The following is a 12,347-nucleotide window of genomic DNA, read 5'->3' on the forward strand; positions in this document are numbered from 1 at the left end:
AAACCATAACGATGTCGAGCCATTTGCAGCGTTGCCCATTAGAACCAATCAGAGAGCACCGCGTTGCGTAATCCCGTCGAATACGATATGTATGTACGTCCTCCAACTGCCATGATCCGTCGCAACCCTCTCCTGGTTACACACGTCCTATATTACCACCCTACCGATCGGTCTCTCGTTCCTCGTTCGAGCGAATCTCCGATCGAATACATTCGCGGAGACCGATAGCACTCTGCCTGTCCGTGAGCGTTGCTGACCGCCCTCTCGATTACGAGGATCGTATTAATCATTACCTTCGAAACGTATCGACCTAGATCGTTCGACGTTTGCGCGACTGAACCGCGATTGCTCGCCTCTCCCCCTCCCGACTCGATCGCGGCATGTTTAATGCCCCTTTATGCGCCAAGGTGTTCTGACGCTTCGATAACCGCACCAACACTCACGCGTTGTTCCCTTTTGAAGGGATATATCGTGGCTCCATAGCGCTCGCACGGTGAACAATGAGAGAGAACGTTGATGGATAGTAATTGGTGCGTGATTTAGTATGTAAGTGAAAATTTAGATGTTCTGATCACCTTTTAGGCGTAATATAGTATATAGGAGTAATATGAAATTTACAAGAATGTATAAGTTTAGGTGATGAAATTGTTTGGGAGTGATATAGTAGCATTTGTTATTACGAGTCTGGGTGTTAAAATTATATGTGCGAGTAATATAGTGATGTTTTTTTGGATGGATTGGAAAAAGAACATTCTATTCCGAGGAGAGAATAAAGCTAAATAAAAACATGTCAATACTGATAGATCATTGACTACGGTAATATGAGAAACAAATTATCGGGTAATATGATAAACAAATTATCTGCTTCTGATATAACATGGACCAATTGTGATGTCAATACAAATAAGTCATTGACCATAATAATAAGAAAAGCAAATGATTAAACAATATAATAAGCAAATTATTTCCTGCTTTTAATAATACGGATTAATCTAGGTAAGATATATTTGACTCGATTCGCAAAGAATTAAACATATTTATTATATATAAAAAAAAAAAAAAAAAAACGAATAGACGCGTATATTCAGAGCGATATTAAAAACGAAAAAATTGTGTTTCAATTTTACTGCACGTGAGATAGGAAAAAAGGAAAGAAAACAATATCAAATATTCCCTTATACGACCAATTTTCCATAAATACTACTGTCTCTCTCTTTCACTTTGCAGTCCCATGTGTTGGCATTTCCAGAGCAAATTTCGAAAGGGTACACATGGGACAGGTATTTTTGACAAAGCGTGAATTTCGAAACCGTAAATTGTGTGACAGCGAGCGATTTATTGGAGCGAGAGAAAGAGAGAGGGATGTCAAAAATAAGCGATAGGGGATGGCGTGTGACGGTGAAACGTGGTTCCGCGAACGAGACCGGAGGATTCGCGTTATATTTCGCAATGGCGTACAATGGCGGCCGCTATAAAGAAAAATAGTCGCCGAAATATTCGACGAGAGAGCTTTCCGTGCCAACGTCCGATCGATTTACTAGCATTTACACAAATAATTGGTGATTGTTGCTTCGCACGGCAAAAATGTTGAGTTAAATAAACGATATTGTAAGCACGAGCCTTCGTTATTTGATTAATCGAATCGTTCAATCGGATGATGCAAGATTAACCGGATAATCGGTTACACCGATGCTGTACAATTAAATAACGAAAATGAATTTCGGCACAGGCTCGAAACAATTCTTCGAATTCTGGCTATTTGCACGTGTTTAACCATGTACATATATTTATAGTATACATATATAAATACATATAATTTTTTTTTCTTGTTATATTCCACGTTATATTTCGAAGAGCTGGATGCGATGCACCTGGTTTATTATTTCCAGTCTGTCGGCGAACCGTTCGTTGATTTAAAATATCCAAGCAGTTGTAAATAACGTTTGGTGGAGGTATCAAGGGAAATATTTGTGTAAAATTGACATGGTAGTAATCGGTAAAAAATTACAAAAAAATTGAAGTGTGAACGTTATTTTTTTTTTTTTTTACGTATTTCTCTGAATATTTATGTATTTTTAATATTACGTTCAGATGCATTTGGGGTAAAAAGGTTTTTGATTTGAATTATTATGCAGTGAAGAATAATATTATAGTTCTTAAATAATACTGTGTATTTCAGAAATTATGTATCATATTTTACACATATCTCGACACGAGTCACTTCATTTCTAATTATTTAATCATCTTGTTTATTTCATATTGAACTAGAAAGTTGAAACACCTTTCTATCCCCTTCCATCTTTAATCCACAATGTTACTTTCTAGAATTTTCCTTCTCAATATATATCACCAACTGCAAATAGTCACAGCAAAACCTCTTACAATCAACACGATTTCTCTCTACAATTTCTTTAAATCGTTTCAAAACACACGTTCGTCTTCAACCCCCTCAAACAATCAAAGAACCATTGTTGCGTCGTTCGTTTCCAGCATCGGGAAACAGAGGACTGCAAGGGCGGGGAAGGGAATGGTATTTAACGCTTTGCTCGGCCAATTCATTCTCATTTAACATAGCGGCGTCACGTCCATAATCCGGCTGGTAAGCCTTTAAAATAATCGACGTTGTTGGACGAGCGTAGGATGGAACGGCTGGGTACGGGTGCACGCGTGGCTCGATCGAAAATCGTTCGTTCGCCGATCGTGAATCGCCGCGAAACGGCAGTCATATTGTAATCGGGTATAACGTCGGTTTTTCTATGCAGCCTTGCTGCCGGTAATCGCTTTAACTGGCGCTAGCCGCTTATAATGCGATCGCGTCGCGATACACAGTCCGATGAATGCATTTTCCGTCGCTAGCGATGCGCCATCCTCCTCTTTTCTCTACCCTTTCCCCCATTCTCTGGTGGAAACCGCTCAATCTGTGCCCCTCTGGCCATTCTCGACTCCTGTTGTCCATCCAGATCCCGCGATATCGAAACCGAAATATGTATATATCGAGTGATTGGTTAGACGAACTTTATTGGCCGTATTTTCATGTAAAGCACGTGACAGGTTTCTAAAGATATATATTATTCTGTATATTAATTTTAAGGTCTTATTTAGATTAATGAAATCACTTGGACTTAACGATAGAATTATCAGATTAGTCAAAGTTATGAGAAATTTTGTAGACTTATAACGAGGTTGTTTTGGAAATTTGACTTTTTGTAAAACATGTTACTATATAATTATTTTAACATGATCATAGAATATTACCAGCTACCGTGATACCGTTTTTGATTAAATACGTCAGATAAACGAACTATAAAATATATGTTAAACGATAAGCTTACATTTTACATCAAATGATCAGTTTATATGAAATGTTGATCTCCTTTGTAATTATGGATTAATAGACATTTTTGTTTTAAATACTGCAATCGATAAACCTCTATTGACTGCGCCATAAGGCTATTGGAATTCCATTAATTTTAACATTAATAGAAGGAAGAATATATTAATTTGTAACTAAAGTCATAACTGTATTAATTTTCTTCTTCAAAACTTAAAATTATTGAAACCGTATGACGCATATTTCTCAAAAATAAAAAATAATAGGAAGAAATGAACAGGATATATCTTGAAAATTCCAACATCTTCTTTCTATCATCTATTGTACTTTGTTTAGAAAGTTTCCCTACGAAATTTCATTCACGTAAACAGTTTGCCAAAACCAAGCAATATTCGTTGTTCACACGTCCCTTGATATTCTGTTCCTGATCGCACTTGCCATAGTGGAATAGAGTCGCGTGATAAATACACCATAGTGTATACAGCGCGCGTGGCACGCGCTCGCGAGTCGCACGCGCTGTACAGTTTCACAACGAGTGTTCGTGTGTACGTACACGCGTGGTGTTCACGCGACTATTCACGCACTCCAAGTGCCGCGATCGTGTGTCAACGAGACACCGTGTTCAAGTATATTCCACTATTTAACATTTTAACGTTGTCACGTACGCGTGACTTCGCTGGCGCGAGCGGTCATCAGCTGTCACTAGGTGGACGTGACGTCGCTCTGGCTACCATTAGATAAATGTTTCTTCTCCCGCCTTTGATGTCCACGTTTTGAATATTTATTCATACACAATTATACACCCTGTATGTAAGAAAAGCTGAGTGTAAATTTATCATACCAGCGAAAATAATATTTCATATGTTTTAATCTTCCATCCTAGATATTAAAAAATAGAAAAAATGATTTTGCTATTCATAATTAAATAAAAGTATTTTAGTTAAAAAGTCATTTTATGACAATGTTGCTAAGTCTCGTGCAGATTGGTCAAGTTGCTTGAATTTAAGTAACCTGCGACTCCTTTGTTAGTGTAAAATTGTTATTTAATCGATGTCTACAATGATTGGTCGAATTAGTTGCTCCGGGTTCCATTAACGAACGAATGGATCTGTTATCTTACGCTACGCGACTTAAAATATTCTTTCAATTTCCAAGTGCTATCGAAGTATCGTACTTCATTATATTATATGTAATATAATATTATACTTCTTCCTTTCAAGCACTTTGTCGCTTTATTTCTTATTCTTCCCTTTCATTCTACCACCTACGTAGAATACCAAAAATATTCACTTGCAAACATTAACTTGCGAGAAAAAGTCTAAAGACTATCTAATCTACAATGTTACTTAACCCCAAATACCAAATTCATTGCTCAAACGAAATCCATCTGACTGAGAAGAACCAGCTAGCTCTACACGTTCCCGTGTCACTACCCCGAATAAAGTTTCACGCGATTCGATCGGATCTCGTCGCGCTGATTAGGTTGGAAAATCTGGCTGGTCTCCGGTGAACAATCTCCACGGTCAAACAGCATACCGGGTCCTCGGGTGTGTGTACCGGCATTTTGACTGTTTGGACAGGCGCGAAACTACGGTATCCCGGTGTGCGGAACTCGATCGTGTACGCTCGTTCTCGGCGTTGTGTACGCGCGCAAGACCAAAGTGTACACACGTAGCTAGCCGGTTACGTCGAAACGCAGGCCAGAATTCGCTTGTGTACTCGATGCACACTGCGATGATTGCGTTCACGCACGCGTTTCACGCGCCCCGCCGCGATATTTGGCGGATCTGTTGGATGCGTGGGCGGCGATAGACAGAGCCGGAGCCCATAGCGGGACCAAAAGGGAGAGGACGTGTGTAGGCGAAAGAGAAACACAACCAGGGGGAGGTTTTCGGTGTGGAAGGGACGAGGGAGGGATTCCGGGGCTGGGAGTAATGTCTATTATCGGATTCAATATCGGTGCTCTTGGTAAGCCAGTATACAAATACCCCTATGGCACGGTAATAACAACATAGGTGCACGTGAATCCGATTCCCAGCCACGAATCCTATATGCGACGGATGGCTGCGGTCACTGCAGTCGGTGCACACCAGCCGACAGATACAAAACGAAATCTGGGTTTCGTGCTACACGCTGCTGCTGGTATCGCGTCGAAATGGGAAATGCGTGCAAGCGGGCCACTTTCAGCTGACGCCGGTGATCCGCGGAGCCACGGATCCTCTCTCTGCCCTCGAGAACCGTTCCTCGATCACCGGTTTCCATCCGGTTCCGCTTCGGCAAATTTCAACGGCCGATGATATATTCGCGGCTAAAGGGAATTCGAGGATAGCTTCTACTAATTTGGTTTGTTAATTTTAGGGGAGGTTCTGCGTGAAAGGTTCAAGCTATTAACGGAATGACGTTTATGGAGGAGCGTGCCATTGGCTCGTATATGATTAATGGATGAAGAGATCGATAATATTTCTGGAGAGTTTGTTGAAATAAGATAGAGTCGATTCATTTATACGACTGTAAATGTCAAGTTTGTGGCACACGTATTGATTCATTCTTAATGGAAACGAAGATCGAAATAGTAATAGATTAATTCAATTAGGTTTTCCAAAGTTTGATGCAGATTAGTGATGCACAGTATTATTTTATCATTTATTTGAATATCTCGTGGCCTATGGAAGGGGAATAAATACGTTATATCCATTTTTATATCATGTTATACAATTACATTTATCTACAATGCTCACAAACTTTGATCATTTTTTTCATATTTCATTTCAAGAAAACAGTCATCTACCAATTTGATTCTTTTACAAAAACAGACTGTAATTGAGCCTAGAGATAAAAAAAAGTACCTAAATGTTGGTTTTAGAGCTGTGGTGGAAGTGTTGCTGGCAGCAGGTGTGGACGTAAACACGAGGACGTCCGCTGGGACCGCGATGCACGAGGCGGCGCTATGCGGCAAGATGGAAGTCGTGCGAGCGCTCCTGGACCGAGGTGTAGACCTGGGTATCCGGGACTCGCGACAGAACACGGTGCTCGATCTTCTGGGACAGTTCCCACCACACGTCACTCAGGACATCACCGCGGTGATAAAAAGTGCGTATCCGCTGCGACGCTGGTTTTTTTTTCTCCCGCCTCGACGCGACATCCCGAGTAAACGAGCTGTGCAATTAACGAGACGTGTCTCGGGAGAAAAAAAAGCGCTTTTTCTTGCCGTTGTCAATCATTGCTTACAAGTAGGCAGCGATAAACTGGCCCCGATAAGCCTGTTCCCGTCGATTTTCAAAATATTTGCATGATCGAACTTCGCGTGACAAGATTTAACGCGATAGCACGTTAAATCTTGTTAACGATAATCCTCTGATGAAAGTTTGATATTGTTCTGTTTGCAATATCCGCCGTTTCAGTTTGATTTTGTATCGTTGATCGACGATTGTTTGTTAAGCGGTAATTCGCGTTGTGTTTGGTTAATGATTAAAGCGATGGTTCTTAATTGCGTATTGATAGCGAAATTGTATTGTAAATATTAGAGACGTAAAAGGATGTGAATGTAGGTTGGACAAATTACGATGAATTGAACGAAATGATTCAAGTGGTCCGTATTAGATACATATTTGTCAATTTGATACAAGGAATCTATTGGCTATCTCTTGGCTATTTTACAATATAAAATTAGATATTATACGAAAATTATTTGTTAACGTATAACAAAGATTAGTTGGGTTATTTTGACTCGTTAGTAAATTGTTTCTGTAACTCATAAAGTGTTAACTAAAGCATACTATAAAATGAATAAAATTCACTAATGAAACTTTGGGAACAGGGCACAGGTCTTCCTCTGGTGTGGAAAGCGACGCCGACAGCGAGAACTTGCCACCCATTCCGGTCCAGGGAAACGATTCATTGGGTAGCCCTTACGAAAACGTTCGCCCAGGGGATGATCTTTCTCCGGCGGAAGGGACATCGCCCACTCAATGGCAGTTCTATCATAAGCCTCGAGACGACGATCGCCGCGTTTCCGGCACTTCCGTTATGTCTTTGTGAGTATCCAATCTTTTTTCCCCTATTTTCACACTGGCTCGTGCCTGTCGTCGCTTTCGATGTTTCATTTTTTTTTTCCTGACCCTTTTACGATCGTAAAACTTTCTTGTGGCTCTACATGTTATGCGTTACTGCGCTCTGCGTTTCAAGCTGCGATAAGCATTGCCAATGGAACGAGTCGTCGTGTTGATTTATAGTTAAGGACATTTAAACGATTCGCGGGTTCGGAGAATGTAAAGAGAAGAAATTGAGATGTGCATAAGGAGATTTAAGAAAGACTTGATAATATCGTAATTTTCAAGATTTATATTATATCAGATCGTTAGATAAAATATTTTATACTTTATAATTGTTTTAATTCCAAACGAATAAGAACTATAGGAAAACCTCGAGAATTTCACTGAACAACTTCACTTGATTCAACGATAGACTTCCTCGTAAAATTATCATTTTCAAGATAACTACAACAAGGAAACGACAAACAAACGCAACTTATCTCGCGAATATTCATTCCGACAAAAAGAAATGACTAACAATAACCAACCAAGCTCCGTTCCACTGATGCGAAACACCGGCTTGTTCGATCGTGACGAGCCATCGCCATCTCCGACAAGAACGCATCGGTACACGCTATTCGCATTTTGCGTTTCATGCAACGATCTCCTCTTCCAGCGAGGAAAAGCAGCCTAGAAAAGAAAAGAAACAACCCAACAAACAAACAGAAAAAAAAAAAAAAAAGAAAAGAACCCGGAGGAAAAGAACAATTCTACTGAGCTCTACCTGTTCCCCGAGTATTTGTGTTCATCCGGCGTCATCTTGGTCGGGGAGAGAGAAAAGAATATCGCGTCGGTGCATCGGATAAGAGCGGAGAGGCCCCGGTAATATTTTCTAAAAAGGGCGGATATTTAGTATAGATGGGCGCATAGCCGTGGCTGCTTTAATATAGGAGATGTCGTGTAAACAAAAGCATAGACGTGGACCTGGGCACACGGAATGAATGAACGAGTGGCGAGCAGCGAGTGCTCGGATGATGGTTAGCGGCGTCGCTGGTATCGTTTTAGTACCGATGCTGGTTGCACCAAGCACAGGCATACGAGCAGGGGAGGAGAGTTAGGTTGTGAGGGTGGTCAGGAAGAGAGGACGTTGGATGGGGTAGGAGTGCAGAGGAGGAAAGGTTCTCGGACCGAAAAGGGAAGCTGAAAGTAGAGGTGGAGGAGAAGAGGTTGGAGGAGGTGGCGCGGCCGCGTGTAGCCCCAGCGCGTTAAGCACCGCTTGGCTTGGTTTAATTTTCCTGATGTAGGCAGGCGATGGTGGGTCCGACCGCCTCGTTCACCCCTGGGTCACCCCCGCCGTATACCCCATTGGTACTCTCGTTCCCACTTTCTTTCTCTTTTGCTCTCTCTCTCTCTCTCTCTCTCTCTTTCTCTCTCCTCTCTCTGTTGGTGCTACTGGCAGCTGCTAAACGCGGTTGGCCTGACTAGGCAGAGAAAGAGGACCGAGGTCGACCGAGAAACTGTCAGAGGGAAAAAGGGAGACGGCGAGTGGTGAAACGAAAGACGAGAAGAGGAGCAAGGGGAAAACGAGCGGTACCAGAGCTTTCCGCACCTCCACCGTCAATGTTTGACGTCGGCAGCCGTGGCTCGGCCGCCTCGAGATGAATCCATCACGTTAAACAATGTAAATGTTAGCCCGTCTCAGCATAAAACTAATAACCATTGCTCTCTCCCTCATCCTATGGGCATGGCCTCCAACCGCGGTTCGCCGGCTCTTCATTCACCTCTGGCTTCGCTTGCTTCCACTCCTCTGTTCCCCTGTTCTGCCCAGCGGCGCGCCACACCGGTGTGGTCCTCTTGCATCTCTCTTTCTCGTTTCTCTGCTCGCCTCCGACCTCGCCTACGTGGCCTCATTAAAAAGTCGACACTCGCCCGCGGACGTCTCCGCTTCAACTTACGCATTGTCGAGAGGAGAGACGATGATACTCGGAGTCGTGTGCCATTCGTTAGTTTGACCAATGAACGAGCACTGGCCATTGTATCCGCGCCTCTTCGCGTCTAGTACGCTTAATTGTGGAAGATCGCCGTAGCGTAGGTTTTCTGGGCGATTCTTCGATAGCATAGTTTCTTTGAAAAAACTGAAGACGGAGAAAAAGAGGCGTGTCGTATTCGTATCGAAGACGTGTTTTTAAAAAGATGATAATTAAGAAGATAAATGTCATTGATGGGAATATTTAGCGCTATTAGCGATTTATGAATGGTACAAGCAGATCTCAGCCTTTTTTTGGTTAAACATCCATTCAACTCAGCCGAAAAACTCGAATCACAATTAAAACCTTCAAACGTGTGGTATATCTTCTTTAGAACATAACAAAGAATTAATCGAATCGTTGTATGCAACAAACATATTAGTGATTTAGCTATTTGAAACGTATGAACTATTTAAATAACGATATATTAACCATTTGAACTTGAGAATTTTATACAGCAATATTTTACAATTATCTCAGCTAGCCCATCGAGATATCTTTAATGTACGTACTAAACATTCAATCGTAATATTAAACTTGAAAAGATAAAAACAATCAAAAACTTCCCATACTTAATTACAATCTTCAAGTAAAGAAATATACAACGATAAAACTAATAATGTACAATTCGAAAGAATAAAAATTCGAAATTATTTATAAAATGGCTATTCTTCGCTGTATTCGCTTGATCGGTGGAACGCCGGCTGCACTGCTTCGCTTTTCAATATGCTACGATAGTGGAATCGTTGTAAACCGCGTTCAAATCTTACGATACCGGATGGATTGCGAAATTTCAGTGAAAACGAGGAATATGGGGGACCTGTGAACGGAGTACGGAGGACCCTCCAGCAGACAGAGGACTCCGACCCCAGTTCCGTCTTCGACAGCGTCTTTATGTCCATGTCCGACACTCTGAACTCGATAAATACTCTCGAAAGTTCCGATCAAACTCCCGACGACAAACCACAAAACACTATCACCGACAGAATACCATTAGCACAGCGCGACAACACACGGTAATGACATGCAAACGTTCTCCAGCACAATGCTAGCGCTTTCGATTCTCCTGCACTGAAATCGATTCTCTATTCGATTGTCTGCCGAGGATACACTGCGGTGAATTTTACGACGCTGCAACCTGTTGCGTTTTTGTAATTCATATTGGATATTTGTGATGCGTAAATGGGCAAAGTATAGGGAAAATTGGAATTGGAAAATCTTGCAAAAGTTGTTGTGGAAAGTGATAGACTTATCGTATGTTTGCTTGGAAATTGGTCTCATGGTGATGGGTTTTTCGTAATTTTACAGCGTTATATGTATTTCCTGCATTATTTGCTGTTTGATTTTAAATATAATTAATTTAGTTTAATGTTTGAATTTCATATTAAATATGAAGTTCAAAGCATCGATAAAAACATGTTCGCACGTAAATCGCTAAAGAGTAGAATAATTTCCAAACGAATTAACATATAAATAATGCTGTTTTCAATTGTATCTAATCAAACTGCACCATACAACAAGAATCATAACAATCATCTTCTATCATCGAGAAATTAAACAAAATCTTCATCGTTAAATATTTCATAATCCAAAGAACAGTCCTTTAAATCCGTAACATATTACAGTGTCAATCGTCCAAAGCGCTACTGCATGATATTTATCCTAATCTACTTTGTCATACACAAACGAACAAACAAAGAACGAAACAAATTAAAAAACAAAAAGTGAATTTGTTCGATGAAGTAAACCATTAGCAATTCTAAGTTAATGGTGAGTTGGTCCCGCTGAGATGTTGAGTTTGGTTGCGCAGGGGTTCCGACAGCGGATTGTACCAAACGCCACCGGTACCTCGTGGAACAATGGAGGGTAGCTTCGTGTCGGAGGATCTGTCCTTGACATTACCCACGGGATACGGGGGTGGCAGGGAGTCGGATCAATTGAGCGTTTCCTCGTCCTCGAGCGTCGGTGGACCGAGCCCACGGGACCGGCGTTGTTTGCCCAACGATTCCAGCGCTGCCGGGATTTACTTGCCAATGGCACCCTTGTCCAGTTCTCTTCACAGCCCCGCCTCCAACAGTAAAGTCTCGGTAAGAATACCCCGATTCCCCTTTTCGTCTCGACATCTCGTCTATGACTCGGTGAAGAGTTGTACGATGTCGCAAAAAGTATACTCGTTCGAAGCGAAATCTTTCATTCTAGTAACTGATCCGACGTATCGTGTCTTTGATGATGAAATGTATGAAATATTTAATAACATTTTTACTTTCATTTTTGATGATATTATTAGTGTATATTATTATTCTTGATAATATATATACAAGATGTAAGTAAAACAAGTGATATTGAACTTTGGTATCGTATTTTGTTTTTAACTTTGTTGTGGTTTTTTAATTTTTATCTTATCTTAAAATCTTAATCTTAGAGGGTTACCAACTGTAACATATATTTAGGAAAGAGATTCTTCCTCAGATGTAAGAGATTTGTTGTTTGCATTGGAATTTCGTGAGAGTAGCGATCACGTCTGAAGATTATAGGAGAAAAATATGATAAGTCTCTTTTCGTTGGTTTTCTGATTTTTGTGTTACGTGATAGTCAAGGGACAGTATTTTATTTGAAAAGGAAAGAACCTGTCAGTTCAGAGATATAAGCTTCATAAGAATAAATATGAGAATTCTTTGCCTATCGAACTTTCAGGCAGAGATTAATTTATCATAATATACGCTAATATAATCTATCTCAAATACTACAATTACTTATTTCTAATTAAAAAAAGAATAATTGTTTGGAGAAGGAAGAATGAACTTATCTTTAGTAGAACACGATACCAAAGTCGCTTATTTTGATTATATCCTGTACAAATAATTTTATAATAAAATAATTATTGTACTGTACATAATGGTATTACGTAACTTACGTAGATTTAAAAATTATGTAAATCAGTATCAATTTCTTATGCTT

General features: G+C 40.6%; 1 protein-coding gene across 2 annotated transcripts in view; it reads left to right on the forward strand.

Annotated features, from left to right (window-relative positions):
* The window catches only part of LOC139987772 (ankyrin repeat and SAM domain-containing protein 1A), an 83,398-nt gene that overhangs the window by 16,294 nt on the left and 54,757 nt on the right, over positions 1–12,347 (forward strand). For both annotated transcript variants that reach the window (XM_072004404.1, XM_072004412.1), the window contains 3 exons: positions 6,195–6,421; positions 7,149–7,365; positions 11,200–11,476. In XM_072004404.1, the coding sequence (XP_071860505.1) occupies positions 6,195–6,421; positions 7,149–7,365; positions 11,200–11,476 (721 nt within the window). The remainder of the gene's footprint in view (positions 1–6,194; positions 6,422–7,148; positions 7,366–11,199; positions 11,477–12,347) is intronic.

Source organism: Bombus fervidus, chromosome 1 (assembly GCF_041682495.2).
Source record: "Bombus fervidus isolate BK054 chromosome 1, iyBomFerv1, whole genome shotgun sequence".
Classification (NCBI taxonomy): Eukaryota; Metazoa; Arthropoda; class Insecta; order Hymenoptera; family Apidae; genus Bombus; species Bombus fervidus.